Source organism: Arachis hypogaea, chromosome 15 (assembly GCF_003086295.3).
Source record: "Arachis hypogaea cultivar Tifrunner chromosome 15, arahy.Tifrunner.gnm2.J5K5, whole genome shotgun sequence".
Lineage (NCBI taxonomy): Eukaryota > Viridiplantae > Streptophyta > Magnoliopsida > Fabales > Fabaceae > Arachis > Arachis hypogaea.
Window position 1 is genome coordinate 3,449,405 of NC_092050.1, and position 23,894 is coordinate 3,473,298.

The window sequence follows — 23,894 nt, forward strand, 5'->3', positions numbered from 1 at the left end:
AACAAAAAAATAAAAATATAACAATAGAAAATTAAAAAAATAACATCAGAACACTAAAAAAATAATATGAAAAATATTTATCATATAAATAAAAAATACAATAAAAAACATAAAAATTAAAATATGAAAGAAAGAACTAAAAAATATTAAAAAGAAAATTAAAATCTTTACCTTGGCAGTGATGGAAACAAATCTGAAAGAGTTTGATAAAAAAAATTTTGTAACTAAGAACATAGAAAGAACTACTATTGTGTGAAATTATGTGGTTATGTGCATTCTTTTTATAGAAGAAAGGAAGGGTACAGTTGGTAGATATGAAATAAATTTGTTACCTAACTCTTCCAACGGTCATTAATTTTTCCAACGTGAACGCAGAAGCTTGAATTTTTAGCTTCTCGTGAACGTACGTTCACAGGTGAAAGCAATTCTGGGTTAGGGGTTTCAAAAAATTGCCAAACATAACAATGTGGCGTTCAAGACGTTCAAACGAGCTTTTTTGTTTTCCAACGTGAACCCCAAACACACCCTTAACAGTTGCTACAAATACACTGATAGAAACAGAGATTTTGACTTCGATGGTCTGTCACGAGAATGATTTTAATTTTAATGAGGTTTTTTTTTTCTTTTTTTTTGGGCAACAATTTTAACGAGGTTCGCATAATAATATTGTTACGGTAATCTTTTCTGGGAAATTGATTTTATGGGCTACTTGATTTTTTTGGTGGTATCAGGCTTCAACAGTTGAAGGTTTGGTATTGTGGGTTTGTTAAGAAAAACAAAATGAAAATATTTTTTCAAACAAAAAAAGTGAAAATATTTTTGGGATGTTATAGATCCAATAAAGAGGGAACGTGATAAAGTCATACCACTTCTAACGGCTAGTTTTTCTCTCTGAAGTGAGTTTGTGTGTGAGTGCTTTTCCCTTTTCGCTCTTGATGTCTGGCGCCGGCGACCCTGGAGATCCAGGAGGAGCTACCCAAGAACATCCTCCAGTGATGGAGGAAAGAGAAACACTGCAAGGAAGAAAGAAAAAAGTAAGAACAAATGAAGGAGGTTTTACAGGAGATCAACTACTTACTCCCAGGGAAGAGGAGTGGATGTTCGAAGATTTAGGTGGAAAGAAGGACCAGGTTAGACAAAGATCGTTTGCACAAACCGTAAAGAATGGACCAACAGAAAATAACTTGGAAGATGACTCCATGTCATCAGAAGAAGAAGGAGTTGAAGGGTCAGAAAATGTGCAGGAAACAGATCAGTAAACCAGCCCAGAGATAAGAGTAGAGGCAGTTAAGGAAGGGCTCTACAATATAATCATAAATGAGACAACAGAACGAAGATTATGGAAGCCATGGTGGAATACACTCATTGTAAAGCTATTAGGAAGGAAGGTTGGATACGCAGCAATGAAGAGACGGCTAGAAACTATGTGGGGTAGGAAAGGATGCATTGATGTGATAGACTTGGGCCAGGAATACTACCTAGTAAAGTTCTATTCGATGGAAGATTTTGATTTTGCCCTACTAGAAGGACCTTGGAAGATTTATGATCATTACCTCACAGTGAGAATGTGGGAACCAAACTTCAATCCCCTGACAGCAAGTATAGACAAGGTAACTGCTTGGATAAGACTACCGGGACTCCCCATTGAACTGTATGACAGAATGGTGCTAAGAAAGATTGGAAATTTAGTTGGAAGAACAATAAAAGTGGATAGCAATACAGCAGAGCTAAGTAGAGGAAAGTTTGCGAGAATGTGCGTAGAAGTGGACCTAACAAAGCCACTTGTGGGGAAGTACCTAATCAACGGAAGGGAGTATAGGGTGGAATATGAAGGGATACATCAGATCTGTTTTTCTTGTGGACGGATAGATCATGATCAAAAGCTCTGTCCGTTAAAAGTAGCCCAAAACAATGTGCCAAGTGTTCAAGGAGAGAGGGAGAAGGAGTTACCAGAGAAAAATCATATGAGTGATGAAAGGAATAATAAGGAAGACGGAAAGAAGCTGGATAAAGGAAAGCAAGTCATGCAAGAAAGTCAAGAAAATTTTGGTGATTGGATGGTTGTCCAAAGACCAAAAAAAGGAAGAAAAGGCCAAAAGGCAGGATCCAGCAAGACAAAAGAAACAAGTACGAAGACAGAAAATAAGAGCAGATTTAGTGTGCTGCATATTGAGGAAGTGAATGAAGAGACAACTGAAGGTGAAAATGGGAAAAAATCAGAGGGAAAAAAGGAGAAGGAAAAAGGAAAGAAAGATAATGCAAAAGGGAAGAGGGTTAAGATTCAGCAAAATAAACCTGAAACACAAAGGAAGAATCGGGAAGGAAAAGGCATAGGGGGAGCCAACAATGTTGAACAGCAACAGCATACACTCAACACAGAACATAAGGAAAAGGGGGGAAAAGGAAATGAAAGCAGAAGCATGACTAAACAACAAGAAAAGGGAGAACATCATGAAGAAAATTGGATAGATAAAGTTGATTCTACCCAATGCACTATGAACGAAGGCATTGAATTATCAAATCAAAACACTCCAACCAATGGAAGACCACCTGACTTAGATAATACAAAGAAAAATAGTCCAGCTCCCATGGAAATGAAGGAAGAGACAGAAGACCTGAATATAAGATTGTTGGAGGGAGTAGACTTCACTACTCCTCACATCAGTGCTCTTGAGGACGCTAAAATGGATGACAATTAGGGTGCCAGGTGTTGGGCTTCCTGTGCTTTTATTGAGTGCCTGTTTTAAATATTTTGTTTTGTTTTTTACTTCCCTTCCAATCTTTTTAATGATTAGTTTAATTTGGAATGTCAGGGGAGCAGCAAGTAGTGCTTTTAGAAGAACGTTCAAAGAAATAATCAGACAACACAAGCCTGATATTTCTATCTTGTTAGAAACTAAATGCAGTGGAGAGAATGCAAAGAATGTTATTAGACAGATTGGGTTTAACAACTATATTTGGGAAGAAGCCCAGGGTTTTGCAGGAGGGATATGGATTTGTTGGAACAGAGCAGACCTGAATATTAGCATAGTGGAATCCCATGCACAATTTATTCACACTAAAATACAAGAAGATGGAAAGAAAGAATGGTTCTTTACTGCGGTTTATGCTAATCCACACTATCAAATGAGGATATTGATCTGGCCAAAGCTTCTGGATATAGCCAACACTATGAGAGGCGAATGGCTAATAGCAGGGGACTTCAATGAGATCAAGGACAGCTCAGAGAAAAAAGGTGGAGCGGCTATTGACCTTAATGCTTGTAACCGGTTTGCTAATTGGATCAATGAAAGTGGGCTAATTGATCTCGGTTTCATCGGCTCCCGGTTCACCTGGAGAGGACCCCAATGGGAGGGACAAGAGAGGGTCTTTAAGAGACTAGATAGAGGTCTGGCTAATAATCAGTGGAGAACGAGATTGCATGATGCTACTGTCGAGGTGCTTACGAGAAGAAGATCGGATCACCACCCGCTGCTGATTAAAACAGAGAGAGTTACACATATAGCCAACAATAAACCCTTTAGGTTTAAGGCTATGTGGACTCTTCACCCAGAATTTCAGAACTGTTTTAACGACAGCTGGAACAATCAGGCCTCGCTTTGCAGTGCCCTTAATAAGCTCAAAGAGGACCTCCAAGAATGGAACAAGAACAGTTTTGGCAACATTTTCAAAACAAAAAGGAGACTTCTTAATAGAATTGAAGGAATTCAAAGAAGCAATAGCTACGGAAGGAATCCCTACCTTGAAGATCTAGAGCAAAAACTTAATAGAGAGCTAGATGACATTCTGGACAAAGAGGAATCTTTTTGGTTGCAGAAATCTAGGGAGAATTGGATCGTGGATGGAGATAGAAACACCCGATACTACCATACTAAAATAATTGTCAAGAGGGGGAAGAATAGAATTATGAAGCTCAAAGGAACAGATGGGGAGTGGATCGAAGAAGAGGAGGAGCTAGGAGACCACATTATTAACCACTTCAAAAATATCTATCAAAATGAGGTAATGACTGTTCCTTTTGAATTAAAATACTATGCCCCACCTGATTTTACCAATAATGATTGCAGGAGATTCATAACACCTTTAAATGAAGAAGAAGTGAGGAAAGCCATTTTCAGCATTGGCTCCCTGAAAGCACCTGGAAGTGATGGATTCCCTGCTCTCATCTATAAGAGTAACTGGGACAGCATGAAAGGAAAAGTACAGGAATTCATAGATATGTGCTGGAGGAATCCAGAAACTATCAGACAAGCAAACTCCACCCTCATTGCTTTGGTGCCTAAGATCAACAATCCAGAGCTGATTAACCAGTTCAGGCCTATAGCACTATGCAATGTGTGCTATAAGGTCATAACAAAAGTGCTAGTGGAAAGGTTAAAACCACACTTGAATGACAGAATAGCGGCGCACCAGTCAAGTTTCATACCGGGAAGGAAAATTCAAGACAACATCATCATTGCAAAGGAGCTTATTCACACTATGAAGAGAATGAAGGGGAGAAAACAGTTCATGGTGATCAAAATAGATTTCGAAAAAGCCTATGACAGGATGAGTTGGGATTTTCTCAAGACTAGATTGGAAGAATTCAGATTGCCGGATAAGATGGTTGAGATTATAATGCAATGCGTGAGCACGGTATCGTTCAATGTTATTTGGAATGGGAATAAGACGGAAGAATTTATTCCAAGAAAAGGATTGAGACAAGGGGATCCCATTTTCGCCCTACTTGTTCGTTATGTGCATGGACAAGCTCTCGCATCTCATAGAACAAAATGTGCTGGACGGGGAATGGAAGCCGATTGGGGTGGGTAGAGATGGACCAAAAATTTCCCATCTTATATTTGCGGACGACCTTCTTCTTTTTGCGGAAGCAACACAAGACCAAATGGCAAGAATAAAAGGTGTCTTGGAAATTTTTTGCAATGCTTCGGGGTTGAAAATAAACGAACAGAAGACTGCTATTGTGTTCTCTAAGGGTACAGCTGGAAGCACAAGGGAGGATATTCTAAATTTGTCTAAATTTAAAGAACAGAAAGAGCTAGGAAAATATTTGGGAGCGAGCATCTCTGACAAAAGGGAAGGAAAGGAGAGGTATAAGGATATAGTGAGAAGGGTTCAAAGCAAACTTAAAGGCTGGAAGACTAAGTGTCTTTCTTTGGCAGGAAGGTTAACACTTGCACAATCAACTATTAGTCTGATTCTGAACTACCAGATGCAGCACGAAAAGGTACCTAAGGGAGTTTGTAGAGAGGTGGAAAGACTTCAAAGAAACTTCATATGGGGAGACGAACCAAATAAAAAAAAGATTGCACCTGATTAGATGGAAGACTATATGTCTCCCAAGGCACGAAGGAGGATTGGGGTTCAGGAAGCTATCATCCATGAATGATGCTTTCCTTATAAAAATTTTATGGCAAATGGATGAAAACTCAGAGCAGATGTGGGTGAAAGTCCTTAAGCACAAATACTATGATGGAAACCTAATTGATGATGACACGCAAAGTAGAAACACAGATTCAAGCTTCTGGAGAGAAGTTCTCAAGATGTGGCCAACTTTTCAATCAAACACTATTAAGTTTATTGGGAATGGAAGGGGTACTAGATTTTGGCATGATCACTGGCTTAAAGGGGTAGGAGCACTGCAAGAGAGTGCCAAAACACAGATTTCAGATAGCAATAGCCTTGTCTCAGAATGGGTGGAAGATAATGGAGAATGGAACCGGAGAAAACTCAATACCTATCTGCCAGAAGAGATTGTCCAGAAAATTACAGCAACATACCCTCCTCATTCTGAGGCAGATGAGGATAGAAAAGGGTGGAAGCATAATGAAGAGGGAGATTTCTCGATTGCATCGACCTATAAAGCTCTAAACAATTGGAGCAAACCCAATAAAACTATTTGGAGTCACCTATGGAGTTGGAAAGGCCCCCAAAGAGTCAAGGTTTTCATGTGGACTGTTATGTATAAGAGAACTCTTACAAATCAGAGAATAGCAGGACTGTTTGGTGGAAGTGGAGACTGCAAGGTTTGCCAAGGAGTGCAAGAAGATCTTCTACACCTATTCAGAGATTGCCCTAAAGCATCAACAATTTGGGTTAATTTTCTTAATCCTATGGAATTGCATAAATTCTTCAGTCTTAATTGGGGAGATTGGGTGGAAGCTAACCTAACAAAACAATTGGGACAGAACCAAAATATAGATTGGAAGGATATATACATGGTTACATGCTCAAAAATCTGGTTTTGGAGAAATAAGGAAAATCATGAGGACAACTACAGAAGACCAATCCAGCCATACACAGAAATCATCAAAGAAATTCAGGAAATTAACAAAGCTTTTGAAAAAGCTTACCTGGTTGGAAAAGCGCGGGCGAGAAGACTGGGCCGGGTGGGGTGGAAACCCCGCCGAAGGGATGGCTGAAGCTTAATGTCGATGGAGCATCGGGAAGGGATGCGGGCAAGGCGGGGTGCGGCGGCCTCTTGCGGGATGAGAACGGGAAGTGGGTTGCGGACTTCACTCACACGATTGGAAACTGCTCTGCCCTCATCGCCGAACTGTGGGGTGTTGTGCAAGGGCTGAACATGGCAAGGAGATTGGGGATGAAGAAGATAATGGTAGAATGTGACTCAGAGGGAGTGGTGAAGTTATTGAATGAGGAAAGAAAGTTAGAAAGGCACCCTAATTCTCTTATTAGAAGGATTAGTGAGCTGAAAAAACTTGATTGGAGAATTTTTTTTGTACATAACTACAGGGAAGGCAACAAGTGTGCAGATTGCCTGGCTAAGAAGAGTATTGATCTTGATTTTGGGTTTTTGTTCTAGGACTATCCATTCCCAGAGTTAGTTAGCATTCTCCAGGAGGATGAGAGAGGGGCTACCTTACCCCGTTCTACCTGTATTTAGTTTCTGGTTTTTTCCTTTTGGGCGTTTTAGCCCCGTTTAAATACCAAAAAAAAAAGAGGGAACGTGATAAAAGGATATTAAAAGGTATTTTAGTAAATAAAATTTAATGATAAAAAATAAAATTTTTGTTAACGAGTATTTTTTTAAAAAATAGTTTATTTTTTTAAAAAATAGATAAAATTAATATTAGTTAATACAAAAAATTTAAAATGGATTAAAGAAGAAGTTTTTTAAAAATTAGAAGAGAAGAAAATGTACATTTATAAAATAGAGGAAAGGAAAATGTCATTTTAGCATCTCGCAGGAGAGTGGAGTGGAATTTTGTCTAATAATTATATTTTTTTTTCTGAATTTAGTAAGATCCAATAACAAGATTTTCCTTGACAACAAAAAGGGTAAGTACCAAAAAAAAAAAAAAAGGGTCCAACGTGGCGGAAAATGACTGGTTCGCAGATAGCCACACCGTTGCTTGTGTGGTGACCAGCTCAGGGGATCACTGCAAGGTTTTCGCGCCGGCGCCATGAAGGAGCCGACGACGACAATGACCGAGTCAGAACAGAACCGCCAACAATTAGGGTTTCAGAAAAAGCAAGAAACAAAATTCAAAAGAAAAAAGCGTTCCTAAGGACCAAAGTTTGAAGCTTGTTACTGAAAAATGAACGCTAATGAATCGATCAAGGATTCGATTCCCCTTGAGAGCCGACCCGGCATCTTCATCATTGGATCCCCTAACGTTGGTAAACGTACCTTTTTATCCCGTAAGTTACGCTTTCTGACTTCCTCTTCTCCTTGTTTCATGTTTTGCTTGCTGTTAGTATCTCATTTTTCAATTCAATTTATCTCATTTGAAATTTTAGTTACTTTGGTTGAATTTCAAGCTCGGGTTTTCGGTCACTTTGAATTTGGTATATTGTTTAACTGTTTTTTACTTCAAATCACATTTTCAGCACAAGATATCAGTTTATTTATGTGTATATATCTCATAAAAGCCCAACCCTAATACGTTGATCATCATGTTCTTCCATAGTTATCTATGATCATTCTAATGTACTATCTAGATTTAGTTTTTCACCTGCTGAATTTTATTTTGCATGCTTGATTACTTCAGGGTTGCTCTCTGTTGATTTTGAAGATACTTCTGAGTCTGCATCTGAAGTAAATGTCCATGGGTGTGTTAACCCTGAATCATTTTCACCAAATGATTGATTTTGATTTTCTTTTACCTCTTTTGTGTGTGTGTGTTCCTTCATTGTGTGTTTGGTGTCATGAACAGGTGGAATATCAGCAATAAGTATTACTCTGCTGATGTTTCTATTTGGATAGCTAACCTTGGTGATGATTGTTCTGTTGGGAAACTCTCTATATTGCAAGAATTGGAAGCTTTGGTTATGGTTTTTTACATGAGGGATGTTAGTGTTGTATGTTGTATGATTTAATTGCATGAACTTATGCTTTTGAACTGACATATCTTTATTGTTATTATTATTTTCTCTCTTGTACTTGCAGCTATCTTCTCTAACTGCACTTCAAGATTGGGTATCTTGCACGGATATTCAAAAAACTTTGAGATGCATTGGAAACAAAGTGGACCTGTTTCCAGGTCATCCGGCTCATGCTGAGTACAGAAGACAACTACTGAAGCTAGATGATTCTGTTCTTGATCCTTATGCAGAGGTTGCTGATTATAGAATATCTGAATTGGAGAGAACTAGTTTATTAGGGGATGAAGAATCATCAGGGGATATCAGAAAGTCCTGCTTGGAATTGTGTACTGAGAATAACATTTGAGTTCATTGAGGCATGTGCTTCCGATGCCGATTTTGACAAATGTATGCCTTTGCGAATGAGGTCCATACACAAGTTAATCATATGATACTCTGCACATTGCTCTGATTTTTTATTTGAAACATTTGGTCTACATATTAATTAGTCATAACCATGACTATTTTTTGGGGGTTAACAAGCAATGTCTTGTAAGTAGGAACACCATCATGACCAAACCTTGTTTAGTTCGCTTAGTTCAAGGATACAATGATGAGTTATTAAGTATTAAACCTATTTCCAACTTTAAAAGTTTGATGTATCGCAACACTGAGACAAAGAACTGTTTTTGACAGGCTTGTCTGTATATGGTGATTCATAGGGAGTTGAAAGGCTCTATGATGCTCTTTCTGCTCTTATGTGGCCTGAAATGATATTGAAATCTGGTAATAGAACGAGTGAGTCATTGTTGCCTGTGAAAGAAGGTAATTCCCTTAACCTTTCTTGTTCTTTAAAGCATACCAATGTCTGTAATGTAGAATAAACTCTAAGCCTTCGAATTTAGTTTCTCTTCTTTTTCTTCAGAGTTGTCTTCGGAAGAATCTGATTATGAATTGGAGTATGAAGTTTTATCAGTCAGCCTGTTCAGCAGAGCCATGGGATGATACAGAACAAGTGAACAACAATGGGTTTCTGCGACATCCTTAGACGCAGGAGGATCAGTTCCTCATGGCAACCTGAAAACAGGATGTGAAAATGAGGATGGAATCAAGCCCAACAAAGAGTTTGAGCCCTCAACCTCTAGCACTGCATTTTAGGATGAGAGTGACAAGGAAGTAGTAGAGGACATGGATGATCTTGAAGGCGAGAAGTTGGATACAGGTAAGTTTCTTGACTTAGATGATTTGGAACAAATGATGTCTGAGATTGGGAATATGCGTGCAAGCTTAAGGTTGATGCCTGATTTTCAAAGAAGGGAAATGGCTGCAAAGCTGGCCATGAAGATGGCTTCTGTATTTGAAGGAGAAAGTGATGATGAAGAGAAAAGTAGGTCGATTTAAGGTATTGTCTCTACTAGATTCGGTTAAAACTGCAACCATATTTGATGAATGCAATTAGCTATACTATTATAAGAGCCACCGCTTGGAAGGAAGAGATGAAAACATGTTTCAATTTAAGAGTAATTTCTGCTATCTTGTTATACCCTGCTTATGAATGGGAAGATTAATTAAAAGAAGAGGTATGAACCAAAATATTAACTATCTATGACTATATGACAACAAAAATAGCAACACTTATTTGTTACTTGATACTCATCGATAAGTTATCAGGTTATCAGGTTATATGTTGGTGGTGGTTCTAAGTAATAAGTGCACTCAAAGAAAACAGTAAATGTACAATTCTAACTGATGATAGTTCTTGAATTTGATAAGATTTCATGCTTCTTTTTTAATAGTTGCTGATAATTTTTATTTTTTTTTTTTGTTTTCATCACTATTGTATATCTGACTCTCTAGAGTACATTCTAGAATTTACAAGAGTTAAATTTAAGATAAGTTTAGATGATTTATTCACTTATGTTTCTCCCTCTATTAAATGATATGATGATGAAGTGGATTAGGATCTTGTCTTGCAAAGTTATTCTCCAATCAAAACATCAAATCCAAAAAACCCCACTTACATATTATCTTCATGCTTCCATGTCTTAATTTGCAAGTCTTGCCTTTAAACCTGTAGAAGGCGTGATAGAATAGCACTGCTATGATGATATAGTTATCTTCATGTAACAATCATGTTAGATGCCAAAAAAAATGATTAGGTAGAGTGAGATTTGATTGCTACTTCTGTAGGCGGCTACAAAAGAAGATAAAGAACCTTTTGTGTAGATACAAGTTCGTCGTCTTATATTTTAAATACACGCACAATAAAAATGATGACTTATTTTTTCAATAAGTCACATATTTTATTGTGTGTCTATTTAAGAATGAGACGATGAACTTCGCTGTCTTAAAAAAGAAGTATTAATACCATGTCGATAACAACAACAAAGAAACAAATGACCCGCGGAGATGTCATGTTCTGATGAGTCACGTGCTAAGTAAGTGCCTAAGTGAAAGGTTTGATTGTGAAGTATGAAAACAAAAGAAAGTTGGGAAAGAAGGTGCTGGTTACTGAGTCCTCATCTATATCCATCAATTTGGTGGAAAACAAAACAATTAGAAGGGACAAATGGATAAGTCTTTAGTGCTCTCTAATCATGCTTATCCTACGGAGGATTAAGGAAAGTGTATTTAGGCTTATAGCTTGTAATCAGCTTTCAACTTTACACTGCATGTGGTTGTTCACACCTCAACACTATGCCAGCCACCATGACATGAAGGGAAAGGAAGGTATAAGAAAAAAAATGTTCTAACGTGCATTAGTGTGAGCCACTTTACCAAATCATGTGCTATTTATTATTGAATAAAATATAAAATTTCATTAAATTTTGTTGTTATTACTATTATACATTTTTTTTTTTTTTGCATTTGATATATAAATGTAACACATTTCAAGGTATAAATTCGGAAGATAAATGGGAGGCGGGGCCTAATAACTTATAAGACACGTGTCCTTCTCGAAACCCAAAAAGTAGAAGATGCCATCGATTTTTTTATTTATTTATTTTTTAAAACTTTGTATAAGCATCAAGTGTGTGTGAGGGAGGCAGGAGCCTTTTTATATAGCCTCCTATTGGAGACGTTTCTTATTGAATGGGAATTGGGATAGATGCGGAATTGAGGAGGACCAACATTGTGCTAAAGGAGCATCTCCAACTTTTTATATAAAATAAGAAAAATCAACCTAATTAAATTAATCGAGTAGTTAATTCATTGGACTATTTAATGAATTGAATATTTAATGATTAAAATTACTGTTTTTAATAAGTAGATGTATTTAGAATAGTTGTTACTCCCTAATAATTTAAACTTTATTATTAAAGAGAAGTCTTACTCTTTTTTTAGGTCCTTTTTTTATATTCGATTACCAAAAAAATAAGTGTTCAAAAATTTAAAAATTATTTTGTATATGAAATAATTTATCGACTAATAACAAACTCTTATATAAAACATTGATCACTGATAAATTAATTGAATTAGAAATGTAATAAGAAAAAGAGAAAAAGCTACCTCACCTTTTTTGTTCCTCATAAAACTTGAATTTTAATCCTCTAAAGTTTGAATTTCACTTTAGAGAATAAAGTGTAATCTCTCACCATTTATTTGGTAGGTAAGACCAAGAATAAATATGAAAGAGAAACTATTTAAAGGTAAAAAATCACACTTTACTTTTTAAAGTAAAAATTTAAAATTTAGAAGATCTAAATCTATAAAACCTGATCTTATCATGTGTAAACATCAACATAGATTTAATTTTTATGGATTAGAAAAGATTACAGTCTTATGTTCTCTTGATAAAACCTGATCTTATCATGATTATTTAAATATATAAATAAATAAAAAATCTAATTGAATAATAGTACATCAAAATTAAACTTGATTGATTTTGATCCATTATTTAGCATTTAATTATTTGCTAAAAAGATTTATTTATTGAAGATGAGGAGAGGATCCATAATGGGAAATGAAGCTTGAAGTAGAAGGATGGGTGTAAGTCATAGCAGAGATGGTTAGCACTTATTGTTGGGGGTGGATTATAGACCTTAGTATTTGATTCCCTTTGACTAAAATGATTAACATATTCTCATTTCAATCACTTGGATTAGATTGGTACGTGTATGATTGTGTATATGAATATGTGTATATTGATTGGTAATGATATATAATATATTGTACAATTTTTGTTAGAAACACAATGAAAAATCTTGATAAAGTATATAATTGGCTAATTATTGTACAATTCTTGTTAGAAAGACAAATTATCCTAAATTTAAATCCTAAATTACAAACCGTTTCATCTCCAAATCACTTTTCCTCTTCATCGGCAATCACTTTTGTAGCCTCCTCTCCATCAATATCGTGGAATCGTCATCAAAATAATAATTTGACTAATAAAATGACCATCTAGTATTTGTTAGTACATTTGTGGGATGGAGAGAGTTGACATTCGACAGCGATTAGATTGTGAAAAAAATAGAATTAAATCAGAGGTGTTAAAAAAGAGAAAAAAGAAAACTAAAGATTATGTATCTTCATTGATCGTGGATATGTGGATATATAACAACCAAAGTCATGGACCAACAAATTTTTTGTCAGCTATTAATTCTATATATTCATTGATTGTAGTCTTGAACAGCGCAACGGGAGGCGGCGGTCTACGGTGGGCCTGCATGGCCGGTGGCGGGTGGGTAGCGGTAACGAGGATGCATAAGTCTATTGCAGCGCGATCTCCCGTTGCTACGGCGCGCAAGCAGAACGCAGAGAGGCTAGGCATCGTCGGCGGAAAACTGTGTGGTATCAGCTGGTGTTCTGAGCGGCGACAGCTGATGTTCTTGGCAGCGACGGACCGGAGTGATAGAAAGAGAATGGACGAAAAGAAGGTTCTGCAGAACAAAAAGAAATCACACGCAGACAGAGAAAAGAAGATTATCGTATAAACGTAACTGCACCATTTGTAAATTCTTATTTTTTTAAATTCAAACTGTAAAATTATTTAAAATTAATTATTATCTTATTTTAATTTTTTTATTTCTATTATATATATTATACACTAAACTCCTTATTTTCTTATATTTTTTTGAATTTGGATCATCTAAAGTTTGGATTTTATTTTAGAGAGTAAAGTGTGATTTCTCACCATTCATTTCATAGGTGAGACCAAAAATATATATAAAAGAAAAACCATTCAAGAGTAGAATATCATACTTTACTCTCTAAAGTAAAATTTAAATTTCAGATTATGTAAATTCTATTTTTTTTAATATGATATTAATGGTTAGTACCCAACAAAAAGAGAAGAGGGGAATATAAAAGGCAAAAAGAGTGTGTATTTGTTTTATCTTTAGTTTTCAACTTTTTTTTTAATTACATAAAAAAATTGTAAAAATGCTTTTTGAATAACTAGAACCAAACATATTATTAATGTTCCTTTTAAAATTTCTACTTACTGATTCAAATTAATCGGATTATTGACCATATATAAAACTAAGTGAACCAACTGAATTTGAAGGGGAAAAAAAGAGCAGCGACACACAGGAAATTGGGAAACCGCCGTATGAGGGTGGTTGTTAGGATAAATGCAATTAATTTTTTATTTTAATAAACTGTGATTTTATATTATATAACTCTTTTTTTTTTTTCAGGATATCCTATTTAAATCTTGTATGGTATAGGAATAGATTTAATAAAATTAATTAAAAAATTGAGAGGATGTTATGGTTGGTTGGGCTAACTTGCATGACTAAGCATGTAATTACAATTTAAGATGTGACTGGTTATTAATGCCCCTTTGACATGACATATCAACAACTACATGCTGTGTTTACTTTTAAAAAAATGTATTAATCATGTTATGGTTAGAGAATAATAACAGCTATGATGAATAAACGAAAAAGAATGTTAGAATCAGCAATTTTTATGATTTGTAACTATTAAATAATTATTAATAATAATTTTAATAATGTAAGATTGATGTAAAATTTTATTCAATAATTTACTTTTTTTTATTGATTATATACTGATTAAAATTTAATAAAATTGTTAACTCTTAAATTTTTTCATTAAATAAAAGATATTTTAACTTGTGTCATTATTTGTCACAAAATGACAAAATCATTTTTAGTCAGCTTTATATTTTCTTCTTCAATATGTTCGAGTAAATCAATTTCTCACATAACTCAATATAAGAATCTATTGCAACTTGAATATGCCGCTCTACAAATTGAACATCACTGTTACTCTCTGGCTTCAATTATGGGTTCAATTTAATGTTTGATTTCATCTTAGTTTGAATTTCTCGCTACAAACCAATTTTCAATCTTGCTAACCACGTATGACTTACTAACTATAGTTGTTTGTCACAATTTCGGTAAAGGAAAAGTACAGGTAATTAATAATATTCTTGAACAATATGTGAACAATGTAAATTAATAAGATTAAAATAATAAATTTAATAAGTAACATTAAATTAGAATTTAGTATACTTGTATTTAATTGGTGGTTATTCATGTTGTTCAAGATAATTATTATTCCCCTAGCACTCTCTTTTCGATAATTATGCTCTTAAATTTTCATAATAATAATTTTTTGTCTGATTATAATGGTATTTAAGTTAAACTTATTCAATTTAATATATCAAAAAAAGAAGTCTTAAATTTTTTGTCCTATTTGTTTTCTTTTTATTTTTTTCGAAAACCTTCTTTATTGATAAACTGTATCTGATAGCTTTCCAAAATTTTCGTTAAGTCAAGATTTTTTTAAGAAAAAAATATCTAAACAGTCCTCGTAATTAAGTAGAAAGATGAGATTTTCAATAAAAAAAAATTATTTTTTAACTTTTGATATTTAAATTTGTGAGACTAATTAATTTTTTAGTCAATATTTTTCTCTATATTAACGAAACAAATTATATGGCATATTAAATGACTAATTTATCCATTAAAAATCAATTAAGATTCATATTTTTTGTTGAGAATATCGTTAGCTTTTAAAGTGATTGTTAGGATCGTTTAATTTTTACGTTTTACCTTTTTCAAATATATTATTTACGGTGTAAAATTAAAAAATATTAATAATTTTTAAATTACTTTTATTTATAAAAATTAAATAAAAAGTATATTAATAATTAATGTGTTATGTAAATATATTTTAAAAGAAAATTATCAACAAAAAAAATTAATTAATTTCACTAAATTAAAATTAAAAATTAAAATAAATATTTTTATTAAAAATCTCATAATCTTTTAAAAATATTATCAACAAGATCAATATTCATTTTTTTTAATAATGAAATTATATTAAAAAAATCAATTTAGTTTAGAAGAGATGATTTATCGGCAAAGAGCAAACTACCATATATATCTGTGATAAAATAATGGTCAACCAGGAGCTAATTTGTCTTTATCACCTAAACCCTATATAGTTATTTATTGCCTGTAACAGTGTCCCTTTGTAATTGTTTAAAGAGGTCCAAATTCCGAAGATTTCAAGTTTCAACTACGTTAGGCAATATGGGGTCTTTTAATCTTTCTCCTAATCATTTACTAATCTCCTTTTCTATAATATCCATTTTGGATCTAATGAGACCATTTCACATGTTATCCACCACCCAAATACATCAAAAAGATCATTTCACATGCTCAATCTAACTCTACCAATTACATTGGATTAAATTTAAATTGCCAAAATATACAGAGCAAGTAGTAACAATAGTACTAACAATTGGCAAGGTTTATAATGCTAAAGATTTAGATTGCCCAAATTACAATCTCAACCACCAACAACTTCCAAGTGATGATGATATTTAAAAAAAAAAGAAAAAGGTAAAATAATAATGCTAAAAAAGAGCCTACAGATACATACAAAAAACTACAACTGTTTTTTCAAGGCAAGAAACCACTATTATTGCTGGTGTTGCTACTACTATTGTTGCTATTACAACTGAAACCGCCGCTATTACTGTTACTGTTATTAGTGTTATTGTTAAAAACGGCATTGTCGTCTTCTCTCGACTTCAGCTCAGGTTCATTGATCGATGCTCTTGCGGCGGAGCTTCCAGCTCCGGTGGCGGGAAACCTCCCGCACTTCTGGCACCTCGCAACCGCTAAAACCTGTCGGCACGAAGGGCAAGAAGAGTGTGATCCAAGCCACGTGTCTATGCAGGCCACGTGGAACCCGTGGCCACACTGCGGCAACACGCGGATCTCATCGCCGGCGGCAAAATCCGAAAGGCAGATCGCGCACTCCGCCGTCACCATCCACCCGGCACCGCTACCGAATCCGGATTCTGGATCTCCTCCGTCAACGTAGGCGAATTTTGGTAACGACTGGAGAACCTTCTTCTTCAATCCTTTGTTGGCGAGAGCCTGACGCGGTGAGGCTCCGGCGGCGGAGCCTCGGCGGAGCCAGGCGCACCTGGCGACGGCGACAAGACCGACGACGCATATGAGGGCGCAGAGGAGAGCTGCGAGGATGACGACGAAGTCGGATTCAAGAGCCACAGCCTCGGGAGGCGGAGCGGCGGCAACGACGGTGGCGTTGTCGGCGGTGGATGTGAGGGATCTAAGAGCACGTGTCATGTGATTGTGTGAATTAGAGAAAAAGAAAAGAAATTAATGAAAGGGTTTGTTAGAGAAGGAAGGAAGGAGGGAGGATGGTTAAATAATTGTGGAAGAAGGAAGGTTTGAGGATAAGAGTTGGAAGGAGAAGAGAAGAAGAAGAAGAAGAAAGAGACTTTGGGTCAAGAGAGAGTGGTGGATGGTCCCACTTTGGATTGTGAATGTGAAGAGGCAAGTGGGTAAAGCAGAAGGTAAGGACCTTTTTATGAACCAATTCACTAATTAAGCCTCATTATTATTTTTATTTTATTCATTATTCATATTTATCCATTATATGTTTCTATATTTAGTTCATTATAATTTATAAATGAAAATAAATTTTATTATTTCTTTTAGCACTTAAAAAGCTTAAGTTTTTTTAATAAAGAACAAATTAAATTAAAATTTTACTAAACAACGTCTATATTTCTTTTTATAAATTTCAAATATTAAGTATTAAAGAAGTATTACGTGCTTATATATGTTTATGAAGTTTATAAATAAAATAATAATTTTTTGTTCAAAAGTAATTAAATTTTTCACAAATACAACAAAGTAATTATCACTTTTTTTTTGTTTTCTTATTATATTTATTTTAGTTATAAATATAAATTTAATTTGGTTAAATTATTATTTTTCGTATTCCCAAAAAAGCTATTAATTTCTGACCCCTAGAGTCTAGAGAATGTGTTTAGGTTTAACTATGACGTGTTTAAAAATTACCTGATAAAATTATTATGTGTAAAAAAATTTAAATTTTTTATTTTAATAAATATATAATAAATACATTAAAAATTAAATTTTGTACTTTTTTAAAATTTTAATTAATAATTTCAACTTATATTTTTAAGATATATATTAGCTAAATTCATGTTTATGTTAGTATTGATTTTATTCGTATATTACATATATTCTTAATTTTTATCTCTGTTTTTTTTTATTTTAAACTAATTATTTAACATATTAAAATGGCTAAAAATCAAGAAAAATAAATGGTAAAATTTTTTTTGTTCTCATTTTTTTCAGTTTAGACAATCTGTAACTTCACGATTGAAAAATAATAATTCATTTTTTTTTATTAAATACATTCTATGAAATTTTCGACAAAATATGAGTTAAAATACTTATGTGTGACGATGTAATTTATAACATAACTATTAAATTATTCTTTTATTTTAACCAATCACAACAATAAAAATTTTTTAAGGTTTATAAATTCAGTCTAATAAAATACACAAATTTAGTTATAATTTTAGTCTTTATTATTATCTTATCTTTATCTTATCTTATCTTTATTTATTTTTATCTTTTATAAGCCAATGTTCTATATATATTTAATTTTACTTTCATAATTTATAAATTCAATCAATTAACAATCAATAAATTTTTTTTTATTTTTTTATTCTTTTAGAATTTTATTATTTTTGCATACTCATCAGTTCTACGTGAATATAACTATTTGATTAGGATCAAATGATAATCACTCCTTTATAATATTGTTTTGATAATTTTATAAATGATAAATAATTTTAAATTCTCAATTAAATAATTATCATTTATGTAAAAGAGTAAATACTAAATCATACAAATTAATATTACATATAAGCATTTTTTATTATTTTTAAAAAACCATTCTTATAAAAATACTCACATGTTTAACAAAAACAAAAAACAGAAAATGAATTATTATTTTTTAATTATTAAAATACAAATTGTCTAGATTTAAAAAAAAAACAAAAAAAATTATACTAAAAAATGACTATACTCCGTAATCCGTATTTTATCGATTGAGGAAGAGTAAGGGAACAAAACTTCAGAGAATTAAAGCCATGGCCCACCATGTTCTTGATTCTTTCTATAGTTTTTCTATCTTATATTTGCCAAATATTATTATTAATAACATTAATTAGTCATAGATGATATTTGTTATATCTTAAAAAATGATGATATACTTCAAGTCATTTTGATTTTCATCAATTTGTCAATCAAGTCATAAGTGTTAATAGCACTAATAAAATAATATTTTAAAAATTATTTAACTGCTTAATTTATTGGAAAAATAGTTTCTGTTTGCTTTGTTCTTTATTTTATAGAACAGTTAATTTCCTTTTTGTTCCCTTTTCTATGTTATTGATAAAATAATTTCTCCTTTTCCTTTCTTAATCTGACTTGTCATGTTTAATTTAAACAAGTAGGTAAACTGTGTTTGATTTTCATTATTTCCCCGTTATTGTTTAATAATGAAATGAGATATTTTTTATTTTTAAAATTTAAAATAGTATAGTGGATAACTACATGTCCCTATCAAATCTACTTAATGTATAACTCGAAGTCAATAATGGATTTCAGTGAGTTCTAGAAAATACTCTCAGACACATGTTGTGATTTGTGAGGACTGAAGATATCTTAACTACTTTTCTCAACATAAAGGAGATTTTATAAAAATTAAACCAATTTTGTTGGCATAAAAATCTCAACGATATATTTTTTTTACTAAATTTTTTTTATTAAATTAACTACTGTATAAATATATACGTGTAGTAGTAAAGTATACTAAAATATAAAATATATAATACATCTAAATATATATATTTACCGATAATAAAAAATTATTTTTTATTTTTAATATTGGATTAACAATGATGTTTTTTAAAATTATGATAGTACTAAAATTATGATTTACTATGGTATTTTTTAAAATGTGGGATAATTTAATATATAAAATACAAATCGGACCGTCCGATTTTTAAGAGGTACAAAAATCAGGCCGTCCAATTTTTAGGTATACAAATCGGACGGTCCGATTTGTGTACTCCAAATTTTTCAAATTTTTCATACACAAATTTTTTTTTTTTGGTGACTTTTTCATACACAAATTGGATCCATTTGTGTATATCCCATAATTTTAAAAAACACTAAAAATTATCATGTTAAGATATAACACTCATTCTATTCCCATATCCAAATCTTTTAGCCAATAAAAAATTAGTTTAATTATTTTATTAATTTTTATTATTTTACCAAATTTTTAATTAAGTCTTTATATTTTTTTCTTTCAATAGGATTCTTACACTATTTCTAATTTTATAATTAGGTCCTTTCTAGTGTATAAAATATTCGAGTTAATTGAATATTTCTTTAAAAATTGAACTGTTTCATAATTAAAAATCTAACTAGATCTTTGATCGCATGTATTTTGAGAAAAATATTTGGTTAATTTTAATATTTTTTATATAAAAAGAACATAATTACAAAATTAAAAGTAGTGTAGAGACTCAATAAAAAAGAAAAAAAGTATAGATACTTAATTAAAAATTTGATAAAACTATAGGAATCAACAGAGTAATTAAACCTAAAAAATTTTAAATATTATTTATATACTAAAATTAATTATTAAATCAGTTATAATATATTTGTATATAATATAAATATATATATCTTTATTTCTTTTTAATATATATTTTATATTTTAATATATATTTTTATTTTACTAATTAATTTTAATAATTATTAACAAATTATAATTTAAATGATATAATTTTTTTATATTCATCTAGAGATTACGAATTCAAATCTCACTCTTAACTAAAAAAAATTAATTTTAATAATTAATTTTAATATACACCTAATATATTGATAAGAAATTAAATATACCAGGTATTTACAACAATACAAATATCCAAAAATTTGCTACTAAATTTGAAGTTTCGTGTTTGCACTTTGCTGCTGTATCTTAACCACCTTGATTAGTATTATCAACCAGAAAGTATTAAAATCCACATATGTACGTTAGTATATTAAACTATGGATTTAATAAATAAAAATAAGGAATAGCATAACCAAGTGGCCCAAAGTTTTTTTTTGGTGTTTCTTGGAAAGAAAACAGCGCAAGTTAGAGCAGTTTCGTTTCGTACCCTGAATTGGAAACCATCCACAGGTTTTAATGTGTGGTTGTGGATATGGCAGTGGCATGCATGTAATTTTATTCAGTTATATATACCAACAAAAATATGCCATTCTTATTAATAATTTACGTCTAAGCTTAGCTGCAGCAGCAGTACTATTTACTATTTTTTATTAATCAAAATGTAATGTTTAACTTAAAAGATAATGGTCAATAATCGATCGTACAGATATTATTTCACGAATCATGTGTACCTGCCATCCGAATATTCTACCTTTGAAATTGTATTTTTCCTATTGTTATATTAATTCTTTTTTTTTTGAAAATATAAATTATGAGTTCGTGTCACTCTATATATGAAGTAGAAAATAAATGAGGAGTTCCTTAATTATCATTCCAACTTCAGTCACTAATAACTAGATGTGTCTTTGTCACTATTAATTAATGAATACAACACATTAAGTTCCTTAATTATCATTCCAACTTCAGTCACTAACTAGATGTGCCTTTCTCAATATTAAATATTAATTAATGAATATAATACATTAATATATTTGCCTAGATTTGTTAAATAGTAAGTGTAAAGAATATAATAAATTAGTCTTACATCGGAAAAAATAAAAAAATAAAAAATTTAATTAATTTTGATTTTTAAAATATAGGCTAAAATTTTTTCGTCTTCAATTTTTTTTGCATACAAAATCGTTTATAAAGTTTAATTTAATTTTAAAATTATCCTTATCTTAAGAACCAAAATCGTACAGAAGTGATGGCAGAAGTAGAGGCAAAAGTGGATTGTTGATAGCTTATTCTTCTTCTTCCCTTTCCCTTCTCACGAATAAAAACACCATATTTTTCTTATTTTTTATTTTATAATTTTTTGTTATGGGTAATTTTATCTAAAATTTTAATATTTAAATAAAAATAATCATTTTAAAATTTAGTTTTAAACTTTAGAAACGATTTTGTATTCAAAAAAGATTGAGAACAAAAAAATTTTCGATCTATACTTTAAGAATCAAAATCGCACTTAATCCTTTAATCAATTTATAAGATAAAAAAATTCATTAATTTAATACATTAAAATTTTAAAGTAAATATAACATATTTTTATTTTGTGTTTTCTAGCTTAATTTCTGTTCAAAATTTGTCTAGTAGTCGAGAATTCTCTATCCATAGTGGCGCAACAAAACTAAAAATTTACGTCTTTTAATTTTTCAATTGTCATGCTTACATTAGTTTTTTTTTTTTAAGCGCAGAGTTCATTTAGTTCAATGTTATGTTTATTAAAAAATTTAAAATTTTATAAAAATATCCGAGCACTATAAACGTTACAACAATTATTATATATTTCTATAAACGAAAGAGAGAGTCTATGATATCATTTAATTAGTCATAGAGAAAATTACTATGATTTTTTTTCCCTAAGATAATTGAAGGTATCAGAAATCAAAGGTAATTAATTTGAGAGAGATTAAGAAGATTATGAAGTAACTAGTGAGATTGTATTTGATTAGTCACACTAAGAGGGATTTCAACATACAATTTGATCCATGACTGGTATCTGAATCACATGAACCTTCTTCAATGATACGGATTTATAGTGCTTACAATAATATATTAATTTCATGAATGAAACTCATGCATTAAATACAATAATTGGGGGTCACATACAAAGATACCAACAAAACAGGGCAAAATATATAGCAACGTGCACACAAGGTCTCTGCCAAGATACGAATAATATATAACAGTACATATACCAAGAACAAGAATACAAGTATACAAGCCAACGAGCTATATAACTCTCCTTATTTTTAAATAGAGATCTCGGATTCGAGTCTCAATTTTTTTTAGTTAGAAGTGAGATTCGAATTTGCAACATCTAAATAATTATAGAGAGATTATATATGTTATTTGAGTTATAACTTATTAAGCATAATTTTGACTATTTAAGAAAAAAGAATACACTACTAAAGATGGTTTAAGACACAAAAAAATGTTATTCATACATCAAAATGAGCTACTAAAAGTCTAAAATTAGCCATTAATATATTTGTGTATAAATACATGTGTGATTTAATTTATTTTCAATGTATATTTATATTTTAACATATATTTTATACCGTGACTAATTTTAGTATACAAGGGAGGCGGGAATTGGCGGCAGTTTTTTTCTTGATTAGTAAAACCGCCGCAAAATCAAATGCCAGCGGTTCATAGGACCGCCATGGATATGCGCCGGGATTGTGTTTGGCGGCGGTTTTCATAAACCGCTGGTATAACCGCCGCTAAATCAAAATTTTGCTGCACACAATACAAAACCGCCGCCATATGAGTCTGACACGGTTTACGGATACATTGAATTATGATAAGATCCTCACCTGGGTGAGTTCTTCCGCTGAAGTTCACGGCTCTGCTCTTGCTCTTGGTTGGCGCGCTGCTAAAATAAATTCGCGGGTTTCTGCACAATTGGGGGGAAGAGATTATTGGTTGTGATATAAAAAGAGGAATTGAAACATTGAATTAAAACTCACCTAGCGGCATTTATGGAAGTAGTCGCCGGGTATATTGTGGCACAGGGGGTGTGTGCGGTTCGCGCCTCTGCTCTGCTTTGGTGTGCGCCAATAATATAGGGTCAGACGAGAAATGTTAACGATATATATCCTAATTTCGCTGTGGTCTTCGCTGCCCAGCCGCTATCCAGGAGCGTTTTGCGTCATTTACCAGACCGTCAGTCATCTCTGCAGCTATCCGTCCAATATGCGGCGATTTTGGCCACAGCCGCTGTTTCTCCGCCGCTACTCTCCGCTTCTGCGGTAGTGTATATAGAAAAAGTCTAGGGGATCAACAATTTTTGTATTCTGTGGCCAACATTAACCATCAAAAGAAAAGTCAGATATCTCCCACCATTGAATGTAATCTCACACTATTAAAAATACTATTGATGACCAATTAATGATTACAAAATACAAAAATTACTGATCCTTAACACTCTTCTTTAGTATATGCGTAGCATAATTATTATAATACTGTGTATTATATATCAAATTATCAGTCATATTAAATAT

The 23,894-nt window shown here is 32.2% G+C and overlaps 1 protein-coding gene and 1 pseudogene across 1 annotated transcript; one reads left to right on the forward strand and one right to left on the reverse strand.

Annotated features, from left to right (window-relative positions):
- The first annotated feature begins 7,423 nt into the window (after positions 1-7,423).
- On the forward strand, positions 7,424-10,118 carry LOC112747630 (uncharacterized; annotated as a pseudogene).
- A 5,914-nt stretch (positions 10,119-16,032) lies between these two features.
- On the reverse strand, positions 16,033-18,320 carry LOC112747631 (RING-H2 finger protein ATL8-like). Its single transcript, XM_025795757.3, has one exon. The coding sequence runs from the start codon at positions 16,899-16,901 to the stop codon at positions 16,206-16,208; it is 696 nt and encodes a 231-aa protein (XP_025651542.1). The 5' UTR covers positions 16,902-18,320; the 3' UTR covers positions 16,033-16,205.
- Between the last annotated feature and the right edge of the window lie 5,574 nt (positions 18,321-23,894).